The following is an 18,004-nucleotide window of genomic DNA, read 5'->3' as shown; positions in this document are numbered from 1 at the left end:
GATCGGACACTTGCTACATATGCAGCAATCAGCTTACAGTGCAAAGACGAAAATTGCTGTAACATACGTGTATACCTATAGCGAAGAGGCTCGATGCACTGGCATAAAGGAGCGAATTCTATTCAGCTTTTATATCCATGTCTCTGGTTTGCTTCGCGGGCTGAGCAAACTACGATGTCCAGGTACATTGGAAGAGAGTGAAGCAGCGGACACGGTGCTAATGCAAGAAGCGAAAAGACTCAATTAAACTCATCCTATTCAGATACCAATTCACCCTCACCATTGCATGATTTTTGTGAGCGCTCTCTTGCAAGTGACTTACTGATCTATCAACCAATTCATAGGATCGAAAATATACTACATTCCTCGATACCCTGCTCTGCTCCAAGCAACGCGCATCGAAACAGCAAGCAAAGGCCCGAATACCCAGGCTCCGTGCTGCAATATATCCTTCGTATATGGGCCGACCCGGGGCCGTTCAGTTCCTCGTGCACAGGTCAATCTTAATAATAGCAATATCTAGTTTTTCCCTGTCAGTGTTGCGTATAAAAAGGCCGGCCATGTTGGTTGCGAATCGCACACCCCCACCCCAGTCGTTCCGCTTTCCCAAACGCTGCGCAAACATGGCTCGCATAGCATACATTCTCAGCGTGCTAGCCAGTCTCCTTCCCATCGCCCTGGCAGCAAGCTCTGGCTGTGGGACTACACTAGCGCCCAATCTCCGGCCCGGTACATCAACCCACAATGTGACGATTTCTTCCCGGTCCGTCATAGGCAAGACGACGACGCGAGAGTACATTTTGTATTTGCCCAAGGGATATGCGGCGTCTAACGATAAGGCGGCGCCTCTGGTTTTTGCTTTCCACGGCCAGCAGCAGCCGGCGTGGAGCATGGAGAAGATTACCCAGTTGTCGGACCCGGCTTTCAACCCGGATGCTGTCGTCGTGTATCCGCAGGGTATGAATGTCCAGCCTCCAGGTGTAAGTATTTGATAGTAAAGAAGGAGACCTGCAGCAGCTGACACGTCGGCATAGGTACAATTCCTAGGTGATCCCATGGCTCCAACATCTAACGTTATCGATGATCGCGTTTTTGTCGACGAAATCCTCACCAACCTGACGTCTACACTGTGCATTGATGAGAAGAAAGTTTATGCCACTGGCATTTCCAACGGAGGTAGCCTGGTCGGACTGCTCATGTGCGATTCAGCTTTGAACAAAGCATTCGCAGCCTTTGCCACGGTCGGCGGCGCGTTTTACCCCGATACCAGTCTGAAAGAGCCCTTGTTCCAGAAAGATTGTCGGCCGGACTTGAACGAGGACCAAGTCCTTCCGTATATGAACCTGCATGGTCTGAACGACACTGTAGTGCCATACGACGGCCACAACAACCCGCCGTTTATCCCTGTGATGGATTGGGTGGAGACATGGGTGAAGAATTCAAAATGTACCCACAAGCCGTATGTTGAGACTGCCGAGAAGGGAACTGTGATTCAAAAGAAATGGGCTTGCAAAGCAAAGCGCGATGTTATCGTGCACAGGGCGATTGAGCACTTTGGCCATGGTTGGCCGAGTGTGAAGAACCAGGGCGAGCCTTTTGAGACACTAAGAGGAGGACCGACAACGTGGAATGCAACAACTTTTATGCTGAAGTGGTTTGAAAAGTGGGGGTCGTAGGTTGCGTGTTGTTACAGATGTAGTCTGGGATGGTGATGTTGGAAAGCGGTATAGCATTCTTTGTCTAGAGCCTGAATATAGAGACTCACTATGATGAGATAACGAACGTGTGTGCGTAGAAATGGTATGGACTGGAGCACTCACGTGAAGTACGTAGGATCATGGCTGATTTGAGGCAGCTCAGTACCCACAAACGATTGACTGGTAGCAGGCCATCTGCTGTACTGTATCCACTTTTTGCAGCTACAGCATCATCAGAAGGCAGGTACGATATATATGCTGATTAGACGGGCGTCACTGATTAGACCTTCTCGGCGGCTCAATCAACATGGGTATCTGTGCAGAGTATTTCTCCTTTCCCGGTTGACTGTCGTATTGCCGCGGTGCATCTTGTGATATTTTCTGGCTACTGAAATGGATGAGGAAAGGTTGGCCTCTTCCGTTTCCTTCTCTGGATGACGCAATAGCGTCTCCTTAGCGCAGATGGGTATACTTGACGTCACTACTGCACAACGCACCTAATCTCATGTGTAGAATTGGAAGATTAATTTTTCATATCATTAATACAAGATAATGCTTACTACCAGTGCGTACAGTATTATTTGTGGCATCCAGACTGCTCATTCCTGCAATGTAGCCCCGTCTTTTACCGTCAGACTGACTTTTAGAAAATAACATTAAATAATGATATGTAAGGTGCCGAAAAAGCGAAAATGGCCATGCGAAAGCGGGATTTAGTCGAGGTCGAGTCTCGGTCCATCACGATCCGACAGTGGTACAATGTTGTAGTTGAGTCGTTGGATGTAGTAGTCGTCTTCCATCTGTTCGGCCCGGGACTGGCGCTGTATCTGACCCAGTAGAAAAGGCCTCAATCCTTTTCGGAAATTTGCAAAGCAAATGCTTCCAATGACGAAGGAAGCAGAGTCGAAGGCTAGAGCGACAACCAAGTAGAACATCATTTCGTTTTTCATCAACGTGTTCGCCAACTGCGAGCGACCATTCAAGACGATCAGGCGGCTGATAATGTAAGCCATACTGGCTACATGGAGAAACTTTGTATTGTCAGTGCTAGCTGCTGACTTGATGAGTGATTTGACTTACTAGAATAAGGAACATTGCAAATCGTTTTTCGTGGCGGACAAAGTAGACGGCGAGCCCGAGGTGTATGAGGGTGGCGGGTATAATGGCCATTGTCAATGAAAACTCGGGCTCTCTATAATGAACATCGATTATTCCGTATATAATAATAAAGGAGAAGATGAAATAGGGAGTGTACTTGAGAGTGACCAGGTAGATTTGGTACACCATGTACTTATTTTGGATGTCCAGGTCCGGTGATATGTGTTGATACAAAGACCAGGAAAATTCGCGGTGCAGCTGGATTGCCAAAATGCATGTGATGGCGCTGCAGAGGCAGCTGACGGCGATGCAGGTGATGAGGGCAGGGGAAACATGCTGCCAGAATCCCCAGTCATTCTTCGCAAAGGGAGTGTTGTGCATGTCATAGTTTCTGAGAGCATCGGCTTGTGCACTCTTTACCTCGCCATATTGCAGAATGGTGGATGCGGAAAGACAGATGTTGGCTGCGCATAGCACAAAAATCTGAATGTGGTTCTTGATGCGGTATGCGTCCAGAGTCAGGATGAGTTGGTAGAGACAACCAAGACTGTTGATAGAAAGCGTCAAACTAATGATGTATGCTAATGGCACCTGAAGCATGCTTAGTATTGGCTCGATGTGCTGACGTGGAGGACGGGTCTCGCTACGGACTTACCTGGTAGATGACACTGTTGACCCAGTCGAGGTAGTAGACTAAGACGACCCTAGTGCGGGAGTTAGAAAAGTACGAGGAGGAGCGGCTCGTATGATACGCGACATACATTTGAATGGTGATGTTGACACAGGCCTGGACTGCTGTGGCGCTGAAAAAGGCCCATTCGAGCCGAGTTGCGGGCCACCACGACACCATCCTCGTGTTCTTCGTCGCCATCCAACTATTGAAAAAGAGGCCGTAGAAAACACGGCGGAGCAGGGGATTTCAGCCGCCGGGTGAAACAGCGCAGGGCGAGACGGCGTTGCATGCAAGCACGGTATGGCAAAGAAAAAGAGACGTCCACGTCAAAAGTTGCCAGGTGCTAACCCTGGGGGATCGTCGAGGGCCGCCCCACAACACCAGCCTTGATACGAGAAAGGAGAAACTAAACACCGGGCTGCCCGGAGTCATGCCGCAGTATGGCATGCGCCACGTCTTTGCCAGATGCGCCCACCATGGCAGTCTGCGCGTGCATGGAAAAAACACCCATGGCCGTTTCCATTGGGGCTGCATCGCCGCCGTGTGTGAGCCCAGCAACGCCTTCTCGCCGTTTGGTCTCCCACGGCGTTCGCGGCTCAGAGCTGCAAATCCGCACCACGTCCGTGCTCAGCGACCGAGTTTTCTGACATGGTCCGGTAATTCCTTCATGCCTAGTGCAGGCCAATCGCCCAATCGTCGGCTTCAAAGCTGCAGTTGAGCCATCGCCATCATGGTGGCCAGATTGCATTGCTGTGCGTGCACTGTTGCTGGTAGGCTCAGGGCGCACTGGAGAGACGGCCTCGATTTTATTGCATCCATGTTGGCGTCGCTAGCCATCGCAGTAGGGGGGAGATAGAAGAAAAAGTTTTGATCCACAATCGGCCGGCGGGGCTCCAAGAGAGAGCTACAGGGAACAAGAGTCTTTGCAGGTGTGGAATGATTGATATGCTCTTCGTGCGAAAGCTATCTGGGATGGATTCTCGCCTAGGGCCGATCACGTGATATACACCACCACGTGATCAACGCCACACCCTCATATGCACACCGCTGAACCATTGCAAGAGCTCCTCTTGGATGCGGCTATTGATGGGTTTTACAAAGTATGCGCCTTCTACCAATTAATTTAGTTGCCGCTTTGCGCATGTTACCTTCCTCAAATGTTGCTTGACAATGGACTGGGCGAGTTTTCGTAGACTCGCACGACTGCCCTTATGGCAGATTGTGTTGACCAAGTTCTGTTCTTTCCAACACTCTTAGCAATTGACTCACTGTTTGTACATTCGATAATGTGCACTGCCTGATCAAAAACAATAGTCATTATGTGCTCGTTGGTGCAAAACGCTATAGGTGCCTACGGATTTATAGAAACGACTGGAAGAAACCTGCCAATCCCACCGGACACATTTCCTCAACTACCACTCCATCACTATTACCCAGCGCTCACGGGGTCCTTCATGCAGTAGTCAATGTTTCTGAGGCTGGTATCCGGATTGCCTGCCCATGTGGGAAAAGGACGTGCTTTTCCACTGCCGCCAAACACAGCAAAGGTGAATATGAAGACTAGTACTTGGGTGCCTCCATCCATAGCAGCCGACACCAGATAGTTCCACTTGACGAAGAACTGTGGATGTTTCTTGCGCAGCCAGAACTGACTGATAAAGGCCACAATGAAGAAGGATGTCAGACTGGAGTTGATACCGACGAAGAGGTTACCGCAATACCACAGGATTATGCTGGTGTTGATGTAAGAAAAGCCACGCCATCGAGTATATCGATGCGCAAAGTAGAGCGGAAGCGGAGCTAGGAATCCAAGCAAGTAGGCCAGCGTCACCCATTGGTATCGCTTGCCTGCCGAGTACAGGTGATGTGCTATCGAGAAGGTAATGGCAAGCGAGTTGAACTGTTGGATGTTCTGTCCCGACCAGATGTTGGAACCTTCGACGGATTTAAGGATCGGGGCCTGGTTTTCGACGATAGTGTCCATCATGACCCAGTTGAATATCGCGCCGATAAGACAACCCGCAACTTGTGAGAAGAACGTGCAGCGCGGTGGAAGGTGAACATATTGCGCAAGTTTCATGTCGCGGCCCAGCACTATTCCTTGCTGAAAGGTGTTGTACGTGAAGCAGGTAAAGTAAAGGTTGGCGAGTGGCTTGCCAGGGAAGAGATAACCTGCGAGCATCTGGCAAATGGGCTGAATGTTGAAGATGAAGCCCGTAAGTCCCGTTTGAGCACCCAAGAAGAGCACAAATATGACGGTGAGAAGACTCGCAAAAGCAAACCCCCACCATGGGAGTGTCGACTGTACTCATCATCAGCAAGTGGCCCCACTATGGTTTCAGTACGCAAAAAGCAAATTAGCAACTTACCTTCATGACGTACAAGCAAGCTAGTCCCACGGCAAAGGGTATAAGCCATATAGTGAACCACCACCAATTGGGACATTCTTCGTATCCGTTCTTCAGCATAAGCTTGTAGTGTGGATCAAGGTCCTCATCATGCTGTGCTTTCTCCCACAGCTGTTCTGGCGTCTCTTGCCCCTTCCAGAATATCCAGTAGTCCTTTTGAAGCATCTTCTTGAGGTTCGCAGGTGCCATGAATGACCAGCCTTGTTTAACGTCGTCAAAATTCCAGAGCGCCATGTGCACCAACGCAGCCGTTACCCCCATGTTTGAGGTGATAAGGTAGACAATGTATGTCCCTGTCAGGTAGGGAAGGGATTCTGTAGCAAGTGCTGCCTCATTGATTCTGAATTGTGAGTCCAAGATCAGAGACTGGTTGTACTCGGCGTAGAACGTAGAGTTTGACGCAGTCCCATTGAATAGCAGTTGCGATAGAAAGGGGAAGCTCTGAGACTTCCATATATCGCCATAGTAAACGCCTAGAAGATCATGTCAGTGAACTGAGACAAACATATTGAGTGAACGAGTGACCGTACCCATGAAGAGAATGTAGCAACCAATGATGCCAAGCATCATGTTGAAACTAGTCTGCAAAGGATACCAGAGCGGTGAATTGAGTCCCGCGATGTAGTTCCAGTCGAAGCAGATGTTCAAGAATCCAAGACCTTCGTTACCAGAGGCGCCGCCAAACAAGTTGGTGAAGACGAGGTTGTGCTGGTCTGCGAGGCAGAAGATGGATACACCAGTCAATACAGTGAACATGTACTCGGGTAGGGTTTCCCAGACGAACAACGCAATGAAGACGATGTAGAATACTCTGAGTCGCCTTTTGGTCTCGGCCTTGTCCCGGTGCAGCGATTCGAGTAGCGTGGCAATGGGTAGATTCTGGGGCCATATCATCTTAGTGGGGTAGGTAAGGACATTTCGGAGAAGCCCTGTGATACCAAATCCGATCAGTTGTGAGGACAATACGACGAAAATTCCAGCTACGCGACTTGGGTAGCCTCCGTAAAACTAAAGACCATTTCATAGAGTCAGTGCATGTTGCGCGGTTGTTTCGAACATTGGCGTTACTGACGAGTTCTTGTGCAGCCAGAGCTTCGGTAGATGCTGATGTTTGGGCAGCAGCAGAAGCCATGATGGTAATAGCGGCATGCTCTTTTCTATTCATATCTTATTAGTATATGAGAGGTTCGCCCGATATGCTGCAGTGGATGCTCACTGGTTGAATGGTCCTGGATTCAGGTACCTGAAGATGCCTTTCCGCGGAATCAAAAGAGCCATTAACTCGCCAAGCACATAGGCAATGACAGTCAAGAAGACTACGGAAACGAAAATGGTCTGGGGCTTGAAGTAAAAGATCTCCGATAAGACGGAACCGAAGATGGAAAGGCCGCAACCTGTAGCAGATTATTAGCAAGTAGAAATGTCTGTACAGAATCGAGCAGCATACCAAGGAAGACCATGCGGAAAGTGTATGGGCTCAGGGTCGGGTCATCTTCAACATGAATGATAGTGGTTACCAAGTCTTGAGCTGTCTCTACCGGGCCCTCGGTCTTCGTGGGATTGCTAGAGCCGTCGTCATCAACTTCGTATGCTGGCAACGGATTCGATGCCGAAACTTTGTCAATGTCATATTCAGCCTTTGTTTTGGACATGTCGGCTGCGTCGACGTGCACCTCCGAGCCAGCGCTCACGAAGCCAGGTTGAGACGACATGACAGCCAGACGTAAATGTAATGTCTGAAGAGCTTTGTGGCTATTCTGCTTGGCTCTCCATTGAGTGCAGAATGCGTGGTAGAGGAGTAGTAGATACTAGACAAGCCTAAACACCCCAGTTTTGGAGGTTCATGTGCTTTATATACACTATCTAGGCCGGTCCGGTCCTATCACGGAGGGGCGACCTGGGTTATGCCGAGGAAGCTTATCGTGACTAGGGTTCTAACACTATTTCCCGTCTTTGAGTACGGAAGTGCTTATCAAAAGCCGTTACTCCCGCAGTGATAAGGGTAAGTCAGCCACACCCCGATTTTGGAAGTGGCTCCGTGTTACACGGAACAAGAAGGATTCTCTCGTATTTAGGAACGAGCGGCCCCGGCCAACACACAGCCACGGCAGATGGAAATGATCACTGCGGAGTAGGGTCACGTGACTTGACACGCCGCTTGGAGCGCCCGCCAGAGGTATGGTGGGAAGCTGAGGGAAAGTGGGTTATTACGGGCAGCAGTCAAATTCCTAAGACGGCAGTGATATAGGATGATAAGCCGGACTGCAACAGGTATGAATGATAGATGAATTTCATCAGTCCACTTGTTCTTTGAATAATCAACAAATATTAATCTCTCAATCACGCTGGAGTGATCCAATGACCAAGCTAAGCTAAGCCAATCTCATTAAGCTTTATCAAGCTTTATCAAGGCAGGGCTTCACAGAGCTTGACGGGCTGGATGGGTTGATATACTGCGCTTCAATTGGCTGCGCACAGGCTCAAGGCATGTGGACTAGCCCCCAATAGGCTGGTGAGTTGGTAGGCCCCCACTTTTCCTTTTTTCCACCGATATCTCAGCCGGCGTTAATCTAGGTTAGGCAGGTGAGGGTTAAATTCAATTCTGTACGGATGTTTCCATCAGAGTTCTTTGCCACTGGGATGGGCAGGGATATGAGTACTATCTCTAATCAGGAAGCATCTCCGACCCTACCAAGTTCGTTTTTGTCTCAAACTCAAATATGGCTCTCTGAAGTTACTTACTGAACAGGTTATTAAGTTCTCGAAGGCGATAACGATACAAGGAGGGTAGACGGAGAGCTTCCAGAGGATCATTCAAATTAGGAATCACATAGGGCTCCTACCCGCCAATGCGGACAAACACCTTCCACGGCACCTCTATGCTGCCGTGCCGCTTTGCGAGTCTAAACATGCCAGGGTTCCCTCAAACAAGTAGCCTATGCTACGCTCATAGAAATTGCTATAAATATCCACCTGCGCTTACCATTTCTAAGTTTACGTAAGTTTATCAATTGACATATGTTGCATTTGGTTTAGCGATACTTCACTAGTCCGAGTCTTGCTAGATTTGGTAGGTCCTGAAACATAGGGTGAGATGGTTTATTAAATGTTGTTAACTCCTAAGGCGTCGCCTCGTTGACTTGTTTTTTACTTTTCTGTTTCTTCCTTGGCCTTATGAATGGGTACGCTTCCCAATAGGTTGGGGCTGGGTTACACCGCTAGATTACCTTTTCACTTACAACTTTGTTAATTTTAAGCTGCACACTACGTTTAAAATCCTACGTTTCACTAACAACTTAGCGCTATCATTTTCTGTTTTTGTAGCGAATCGAATCTAGGTATTGTGCTGGTGCACAGAGTTACAGTGAGCCATGAGCTTACTATGGACTGCTCTCTGGCCGGAAGGGATCAACAGTCAGACAGGCACAAGTAGGAAAATCAATCAATCAACATCTCTTAAAAATCTTTCGCTCCTAGCTACAGCCTTAGTGAATTTTTTTTTCAGTACTCTGTCCCACCGCGCTGCGGTCTCTGGAGAAGGCTCTGTACGTTGTTCTACTTACTAAGAAGATATTGCAGTTCTGCACTCTACAACTGTACAGTATCACTTCTTAAAAAATCAATTGTCAAATTTGAACAGATTCCTATCGCCTGACAGGTTCACAAATAGAAATTGTGGAGTCATGGAAGGTTAAATAGATAGGAGAGCAACCTATCAGGAAGCCTACATGTTTCCTTGCCTTGCACTAAATATAGCGACATTTCGCTGCTTGTATATACTACTAGACAACTCCATACTCTTCTTCCTAGGCGCTGTCTTAATACTTATTTTATATAGCATATATTACACGTATTATTAAGTAAGCGAAGTTTAAAGTTTAGTTCCTACAGGAGATTTCGTGTTGTAGAGGATTTAATAGATAGATAAGTGGATAGATTAGATCGAGAGAGAATTAATAAGACTGCTTCTGCAGTTTAAAGGCTTAAAACCCATCGAAACATACAGATCTGCGAAGCCGTAGATATATAGTTACTAATTAACACGTTTCTGATCCACTAGTCCACCTAATCAAGTACTTCCAATATTCCCTTAATAAGGGTATACTTGAAGCTTGATTGATACTGCGACACGTGTTTACTAAAGGCTCTTGATGGCTCTTTGCAGAACTTGACAGTGTATCTTAATACTAACTTATTACATCCAAAGTACAAAGTACAGTAGCTTACTGTGTTTTTTATTGTACACTCTCCTCATTTTATGAAAGCTACTACCTTGGCATAATAAAATCACTCATGCAACAAATCAAATGACTATTCTCAGCTTATTCCGATTGCTATTGAACGTATTTCTTCTAGATCTACTAAGCGCTTGGTTATAACTAGTATATTTGTAGATAGCGTGCTGATTTATTACTAAATTAGGAAGTATACGAGCTTCACGCAGTGCTTAGCGCTGAGAATAACAGAGGAGAGCATTTAGGAGAGGGAATATCACTCGTGTTCTACACCTATTCAGGCTAGCTAATAGAGATTACATCGTATATTGTTGCAGTATATATAGCTTCCAGCCACGGCGTCTGCAGAACAGATTCCTTTTTCTCTGCGATACATATCTGTATAGGGGTATTCTGTACACCTACGTTAGCTTCTTAAGCAAACAGTCACAGTCTTTCCATAAAGCTCTTTCTTTATATTACAATCATGAAGCTTTCTTATACTATCTCGCTTGCCTTTGTTGCGGTTGCGTTCAGCGCTCCACTTGAACTTGCTAGCACCCATGCGCCCTTAGAAAATCAGAATCGCGACCCAGCTCCTACTTGTGACCTTAGTGTCCCTATCCTTGTAAGCCACCTTCCGTATTTCATGGACTTATAGTTACTAGTAGGACTTAACTAATATCACTAGTGTTGCTTTAAGCGCCCTGCTGGTACGCAATGCTGCCTACAGAGTTGTTAGAGCAGGATAGCTAGGTAGGGAAGAGGATTTAGTAGGTAAAGTCGGTGTAGAAAAACGCACAGATAGGGCTTTATAGTGATCTGAAGCTTTTTTTCTGAAAATACCTCAGCTCTCTAGAGTTAGATCGATAGAATTTCTATCTTAGAGGTATTTAGTTATGTTTATAATGAAGATTGTTGCTCCCCTATCCTTCTAATATCTATGCTACGTGTCTATTTGTACTTAATTATCTAATACTAGATGTGTTGCTTAGGGTTCATGTAAAGACTATATACTATATATCTAACCTTGTGGCTCTACCGATCTGCGATGACTCCGATAGGTCTCCGGAGACGGCCCCTTTACAAGAGCATCGTGGCGTACGTAGCACTAGCGCTTAGTATGATGATATCTAGTTAAGAGGTTGTATTTCTCGTATAGGAGATGACTGAATCAACCATGCGGATTTAACTTAGAAGCTGATATCCTAGAAAAGCGAGAGCTACAGAGAAGACGTGCCTTGCACTTCACTACGCTTGAGAACCCTAAGGGCAATCTGAGGGCCTGGAAAAGAAAGTGTCCCGCTGTATCCTCCGTCCAGGCACATGGGGATGGACGTTGGTCAATTGACGCGTACCTTCGCCTCTATGAGTTCGTGTCATCTATAGTCATACGAGCCTAGGTTTAGTGAACTTCAGCCCAACTATTCGGCAGATCTAGTATCACATAAGATCTTTTAGCCTGGCGTTCGGGAATGCCGAGGCTCCGGCCGCGAAGAGCCAAGCAATGGATTGCGTACTTCATTTGTTCTATCTATTTGTGTACCTAGCAGGTAATAGGAGCCTGTTCAAGTTTGTCAATTTATGATTAGAAGTGATACTCCTTCTTCTTCGCAATAAACCATAAAACCATAAGATCTTTTAGTATATTGTTAGCTGTCTATTACCCGTTTATAGCTCGTAAGGATAGAAAATCTTAGTAATTGAAATTAAGATCAACACACTTGGAATAAGATACTACAGGTAATTGCGAGAAATACCAGTCCTTACTCTTGGCAACAACCAGCTGAGATCAGCACTGACACCTGCTTATAGGTATCTTTATATGCTAGTAAACTGATTATTCAAATCTTTGCTATATATTCGACTAGCAATACTAGCTCTAATAAAGTCTATTTAAGCTACTGGGGTTCCTCTATTTCTTTCTGCAAAAAAGCTAGCTATTCTCCTCGACTAAGTCCTCTATATCTCCATCCTTAGATATGAAGTGTAAGCTAATCTCGCCTTTAATAGAAGCGTATAAATCTTCGTACTGACTTTCAATATGGTAGTCTCTACCCTCTCTCTCGCCCTAAGCGCGTTTTCTCTTGTAGCTGCCTACAGCCCTAAGCAGGTTGAGGCTATTAAGAGCGTCGAAGATTTCAAGCGCTCAGCGGTGCCGCAGAGTGTTAATATCAAGAAGCGCTGGAACTGCGGTAGATGCTTTTTCACCGCCTGTCCTACTGATCACGATTGTTGCCATTGCGGTTATTGCCGGAAACTTGGCGGTAAGATCCTTGAGTGCAGGTTCTTATGTCTTCAATTGCTGAGTAGTGTAGCTTGTTAACTGGGACAACCCTAAGTCCGGCCCTGTCTCCTCGACGAGTACACCAATAATTAGGTTAGGGGTAGGTAAATTCTTCGCAGTCCTCACTCAAGATGGGGTTAGTTCTAAATATGCTATAACAAGATTTATGCCTAATTGCTACCATGAAATGGGTGGACAGTATTCAGAACCTTTCTCACCGTACTTCTTAAATACATTACTGGGTTTTTCGATAGGCAGAAGATTAGGCTCGCAATCTAAGCCGTACTTCTTCTACGATAACAGTATCAAGTAACAAGTGACGTGTGGTAGCTATCTGTCTTTTTCGTTTGATGTGTGATTTCGACATGCTGACGCAGCGTATTTCATGACAGAGCAAATTAACCTGACGATTAGGCATATCTGCCTTTTTTACCCTTTTATTCAATAAAGGTAAACGCAGTTTGTAGAGCAAAAGCGAATGCAGCACTTGCGAACAAGGATTTTGCGGAAGCTTCGGAAGAGCAAAACACACTAGCCTGGTTGGAGGATGCATGTCGTATGCATGTCGTGACCTGCGCACCCCCTTCCTCCACTACCCGTAGATCCATCACCCACACCCTGGCCCATGTCGTTCCTTGTCAGCCCGTTTTCGCGCCCGTCGAGAGCGCACAATGCGTGGTTCTGCGCCGGTCCCGCGTCATCGTATCCAAACCTCGACGATACGGTGCGCGTGGGGGAGCGGCGGTCATGCGGCGCAAATTTCGTGCCTGGTTGTCGCGTATTCCACGTGCCTCAGGATGACAGCTCCAACGCAACAGAGGTGGCCATTGATGATTGGAAGGATCCGGAGCTTGGGGGAAACTCAAAAGACCAAGTCATGGTGTTTCAGTACAGGGGCAAGTTTGTTGCTGTAAACCACGTAGGCCAACAACGTCAAGTCTTGGCAGTGGATGGTGTTGACTATTTGCAGGAATGCCCGCATTCGTCGTATCCTCTTTCCAACGGCGTGCCTTTTGACATAGAGGACTTTGGCGTGGTGCTGAGTTCTGGAATTCAATGCCCCAAGCATGACTGGTCGTTTGATCTCCACACGGGACGCTCCGACAGAGGCAGTTACAAGCTTCAGGTCTGGGAAGTCCAACAACAAGCCGGTGCCGAAGGCAACGAAATATGGGTAAGAAGAAAGCAGAGAATCGGGTGAAGCATTTCACTTGTCGTGGCGGGTAGCTGTGTACTACCAAGGAAGAAAATTTCAATCATCTACATGAACTCGTCTGCAAAGATGCTATTCCCCACTACACCACAACGTTGGAGACCTCGAACGTCTGAATAACGTTTGTTCCAAAATACGACCAGAATTTGGTTCCGTTAATTACAGTGTCGGAATGTTTTCCATACTGTTCTCCAGAACCAATTTGCGTCGACCACCGAGTCACCGGCGCGTTCGTCTGAGGAATGGTCTTGAATTTCGACAGGTCAAAGTTGAGGTACTGCGCGCTGCCCCAGTTTACGGCTACGATGACAAGCTTCTTGTTGGTGGCATCGTATGCAGCAACGACATTGTCGGCGCCACCGTCCAGGATTCGCATGCCAGGGCGAATGTGTCGTGCAAACTGAGCAAGGACAAAGTACTTTTGTGTTGGGCCTCCAAGCGTCTTAGCATCGTTGTCGGCGTTAATCAGCCCCCAGCCACCTTGGTCGAGGACCTGCCAATAGATCCAGGCCTGAGGCTTGAGCCAACGGAAATCCAAAATGAGGTTACTTGCCATCTGCTGGCCCGTGGCATCACCGTCTCCATACTCGCTGTTGTAGACCCCCTTGCCAGCAGCGGTAGCAAGGCTGTTGACGCCAACCCTATCACCACTTCCGCCCTGGTACCCGTGCACATTGACGCGGTAAATCTTTCCAAGGGCACTGCTGCCTATGGTTTTCAAATTATTGACTGCTTGGTCATAGTAAGACTCATCTGAGGCGGCAATCTTCGTCGACAGGGAACGGTTCTTGAGCTGCGTATCAAGGTATCCAATGATCTGGGCTTGAGTCGACACATCTATGTGGCATCCCTCTTGCGTACCGTCGGCCTTCCACCAGTTTGCGCTGGGCTCGTTGAATGGGTCGACAGTCTCGAATGCAATGTTGTACTTGCTCTTAAAGACTTGGGCGACGGTCGCCATATAGACAGCATGCTGCTCGAGGTTCCAGGACTGGATATTCTCTGATCCGTCAGATGAACCGCTGGGGTTGTGGTTCTTAGTTTGCCACCACATTGGGCTGTTGCTGAAAAGCTCAGTCTTGGTGACACCTCTGGCTATCGCTAGCTGAAGTGCCTTTCGCTGGTTGACGTCCACAGACCTACAATCGAACGACAAACCAACATTAGCAACAACCATGTTGCAAAGCAGTGCTGAGTCTTACCAATTCCAGCTGTTCGAGTTGGGGTCCTGGCTGTTCCAGTCCAGCCAGAATCCCTCCATCTGCCTCGACCTCTTGACATTGGGTGACACAACCATTTTGTCTGTACCAATTGTGTTCCAGCTGCATGCACCGGCGTTGTAGCGCGCATGAGAAAAGCCCAGACCCGACAGGGTCTGGCCGGCAAATGTGGTGTCTTTGAGGGTGAAGAAAATATCCGCCAAATCCTCTCGGTCGCCAAACTGCTGGGCCCACCAGGCAAGACTCGTGCCCCATCCTTCCCAGGTTCCCCAGTTTGACTTGGCGTCGATGGTGGTCGTGGTGTCGGCACTGACCAAGAGGCCGTTGACCAGCACAAAGGCAATCTCTGCAAAACTAGGCGCGCGCATGGTGAGTGTTGAGAAGCGTCACAGGATATCCGCACAGCTGTGTCTCCCTTTTTATACGAAGACGTATGCAATATACTTAGTATCCTTTGCAACTGCTTATTGTGGGTAATTCGCCGAACAGACTATTACCATTGATTTCATAAGAACAAGCATATTCCGCACTTGGCCATATATAAGCAAGCGGGGTAGTGGACGCTTCCTAGTTTCCATCAAGAATAGCCTTCGTACTGCGGCTGCAAATATGGAATAGCATTAACCGCGAATAGATTGGTGTGTCCACGGGAACGGCACCCTGGCATCATGTACCACGTACTATATCCATTATTACCCTTGCTTGTTACAGCACCCTATAAAAGGCTACTCCCATGCAGGCATTCCGCTACCTCCTAGCACGGTTCACCATGACTTGTACCCGGCCGCCTAACCAAATGTCTGGAACTCTTCTCGGCCGCTCCATGCCTGTACATACAAGAGGCTCCAAAAGCGCGTCTCCCATCTTCCACCCCCAAGTGTAGATCGATCCGATCCAGGGGCAAACACCATTCCCATTGCAGGAGTCCGTCATACCACCGGCATAACGACCAACCCAAAAGCTGGCCCCCTCATTGATCACAGGCATGGCTATAGGTGGGATTAAACAGCGTAGCATTGCCAGTTGTTCCGGTTCGAGGGCCTCTCCCGACACGCTTGCTGCTGCTACTCGTAGGTTTTGCACAATCTTGTTGCACGGGGTTGGAGGGGCAGCGCAGATCTTGATGTGAAAAGAGTATTGCATCCGCAGCCATGGCCTGAAAGAGCTAGTCTGGACCGCCAAGGCCCAAGATGCTAACGTCATACCTGCATGGATATCTACTTGCCAGACTGTCACGCGGTGCCCCCCCCCCTCGAGTCCGCAAAAACTCTATTAACGGAGAAATTCCTCACATCCGGTTCAACTTACCCGCGTTGCTGCATGGACCGGGCAATAGCAGCTTATGTATGGGGCAGCTCGTATCTCGGGCACGTACATGATAGGGCAGAGATATGTGATTAAGGTTCGGAGCTGGGGCACGCGAAGCAGATACGGATTATCGTAATATTTTAGCAGAAGTCGCCATTGCTAAGATAATGTACACGCGCAAACCCCGCTACGCACATTGCAGGGCCATTCAACGACAAATCTCAAGATGAAAGACTAAAATCCCATACCTGGATCTTGCGCTCTGGAAACGGTCCGCCCTGTCTTACAAACAAACTCAAGACACTGAATTTAGTCAACCTTTCCTCATCCACCAAGGGCTCGCCGGCGGAATTGGGGATTTCTGCCAGTTTCTTCCAGTCTGTGTAGCTCCCTCCCGCAGTCGAAGTCCAGATCTGAATCGTCATCTTCGGCTGGTCTGGCAATACCGCGATTAAATTGTCGCCAGAAGCCACAATCTTGCCTCGGTACGACAGATATGGCGGTGCAGAGAGGCCGGGTACCTTGATGGGAGTCTTACTAAATCCGCCCGTGGGTACCCGCAGGTAATGATAGAACTGGGCAGTACCGGTTGTATTATCGCGCATAAGCGCGTGGAAGCGTCCTTTGCCGTCTACAAACTGCCCTTCCTGGTTTATAATCTGGCTGTTCTGCGGTATCGCAAAGACCCTGACCTTAGGGTCTGTAGTCCGTATAGGGTAGCTGACTGCTTGGAAATTGGTTTGATTCCAGGCCCGTCCGTCCTGATCTGACTGAGCATAGTAAAAGTCGTGGTTTGTGCTTGCATCGGGTGTTTCGCGAACCGTCCATGAAACATGGAGAATGCCTTCGTGGACGTTGATGCCGTTGAGATAGGCATTGTTGTTGTCGCCCTCTATGTACTTCCCGGCACTGGACCATTGCCCCGTGGTGGTGTACTGGTGCAGGTAGGAGTCGCCAGCGCCGGATTTGCCAATGCGAAACTCAAAAAACAGGTTTCCCCCGGCATTCGACACAAAACGAGGGTATGTCACAGGCGACCAAGGACCGGGTAGCCCTTCCAGTTCATGGAGAACGGGTCCAAAGGCACTTGCTGTCCATTCTGCAGGGACATCCGTGGCGAGACCAGCCTTGCTAACGCGGTAGTTGAGCACGGTATCGTGGTGATCAAAGGACAGGTGTATCTTTCCATCGCCGCTGATACCCATGCTGATGGTGTTGTGTTCATCGAACGTGGTCTGAACGTAGTCGGTAAAAGCAAAGTACTGCCAGTCACCCAGCTGAGGCGAGATTTTCCGGCGTCCAAGATTGACGTAGTGTTTTCCATATCCAGTAGCGGTGGCGTAAAAGGCTACGTACTGGTAGTTTCCATATGTAAGAAGGGCATTTTGCTGGAAGGATAAACCGTTGAGACGCACGGATCCCTGAACGTCACTCGTAATATTCCACGTCCTGGTCGAGGTGACGGAAAGAGCAGATATAATGGGGGAGAGAGCCGCCGCAATGGCGAGCAGCGATGAAAGTAACTTCATCCCAGGACAAGGGGATACTGTGGGATGTGCCGTGTCAGAATGTGGCCTGACAGGTGATGGCTGGTATTTATGCACACCCCCATGCGTCCCGGCTGGTTAGTCCGTAGGGATTGGGTTAGGGTTGTCCATACATATGTAGGGGGTTATATTGACCAGGTAACATCCGTAGGATACAAGTAAGTATAGCGTAGGTATACGTAGATTAAAGGGTTCTATTTAAGTAGAGTGTACGGAGGTGCCTCACAAAAGTTTTGTCCTGCCAAGAATAATTTAGCCGAAATCTGGGCCGCTCTCCTACACAACGCCTATCTCTCCCCTCTATATACTCATTACCACCCTTGTAGCTCAATTATCTTT

General features: G+C 48.1%; 6 protein-coding genes across 6 annotated transcripts; 2 read left to right on the top strand and 4 right to left on the bottom strand.

The window, feature by feature from the left end:
- Positions 1-623: 623 nt before the first annotated feature.
- Positions 624-1,676, top strand: SETTUDRAFT_93584 (uncharacterized protein; the record flags this gene model as incomplete). Its single annotated transcript, XM_008030489.1, has 2 exons — positions 624-980; positions 1,035-1,676. 2 exons carry the CDS (start codon positions 624-626, stop codon positions 1,674-1,676), a joined length of 999 nt encoding a protein of 332 aa, XP_008028680.1.
- Positions 1,677-2,410: 734 nt separating this feature from the next.
- SETTUDRAFT_21723 (uncharacterized protein) lies at positions 2,411-3,645 on the bottom strand (the record flags this gene model as incomplete). Its single annotated transcript, XM_008029867.1, has 4 exons — positions 2,411-2,728; positions 2,778-3,386; positions 3,451-3,499; positions 3,557-3,645. 4 exons carry the CDS (start codon positions 3,643-3,645, stop codon positions 2,411-2,413), a joined length of 1,065 nt encoding a protein of 354 aa, XP_008028058.1.
- Positions 3,646-4,897: 1,252 nt separating this feature from the next.
- Positions 4,898-7,528, bottom strand: SETTUDRAFT_93458 (uncharacterized protein; the record flags this gene model as incomplete). Its single annotated transcript, XM_008030488.1, has 6 exons — positions 4,898-5,770; positions 5,838-6,349; positions 6,407-6,884; positions 6,949-7,033; positions 7,093-7,270; positions 7,324-7,528. 6 exons carry the CDS (start codon positions 7,526-7,528, stop codon positions 4,898-4,900), a joined length of 2,331 nt encoding a protein of 776 aa, XP_008028679.1.
- Positions 7,529-13,002: 5,474 nt separating this feature from the next.
- On the top strand, positions 13,003-13,646 carry SETTUDRAFT_139341 (uncharacterized protein; the record flags this gene model as incomplete). The annotated part of the gene is made up of 2 exons (XM_008030487.1): positions 13,003-13,296; positions 13,348-13,646. 2 exons carry the CDS (start codon positions 13,003-13,005, stop codon positions 13,576-13,578), a joined length of 525 nt encoding a protein of 174 aa, XP_008028678.1. The 3' UTR covers positions 13,579-13,646.
- Positions 13,647-13,672: 26 nt separating this feature from the next.
- SETTUDRAFT_21720 (glycoside hydrolase family 30 protein) lies at positions 13,673-15,178 on the bottom strand (the record flags this gene model as incomplete). The annotated part of the gene is made up of 2 exons (XM_008029866.1): positions 13,673-14,729; positions 14,793-15,178. The coding sequence occupies 2 exons, from the start codon at positions 15,176-15,178 to the stop codon at positions 13,673-13,675; spliced, it is 1,443 nt and encodes a 480-aa protein (XP_008028057.1).
- Positions 15,179-16,339: 1,161 nt separating this feature from the next.
- On the bottom strand, positions 16,340-17,647 carry SETTUDRAFT_33355 (uncharacterized protein; the record flags this gene model as incomplete). The annotated part of the gene is made up of 1 exon (XM_008029935.1): positions 16,340-17,647. One exon carries the CDS (start codon positions 17,645-17,647, stop codon positions 16,340-16,342), a length of 1,308 nt encoding a protein of 435 aa, XP_008028126.1.
- Between the last annotated feature and the right edge of the window lie 357 nt (positions 17,648-18,004).

Source organism: Exserohilum turcica (assembly GCF_000359705.1).
Source record: "Exserohilum turcica Et28A unplaced genomic scaffold SETTUscaffold_4, whole genome shotgun sequence".
NCBI lineage: Eukaryota > Fungi > Ascomycota > Dothideomycetes > Pleosporales > Pleosporaceae > Exserohilum > Exserohilum turcicum.
This window is presented reverse-complemented; position numbering and strand designations above follow the sequence as displayed.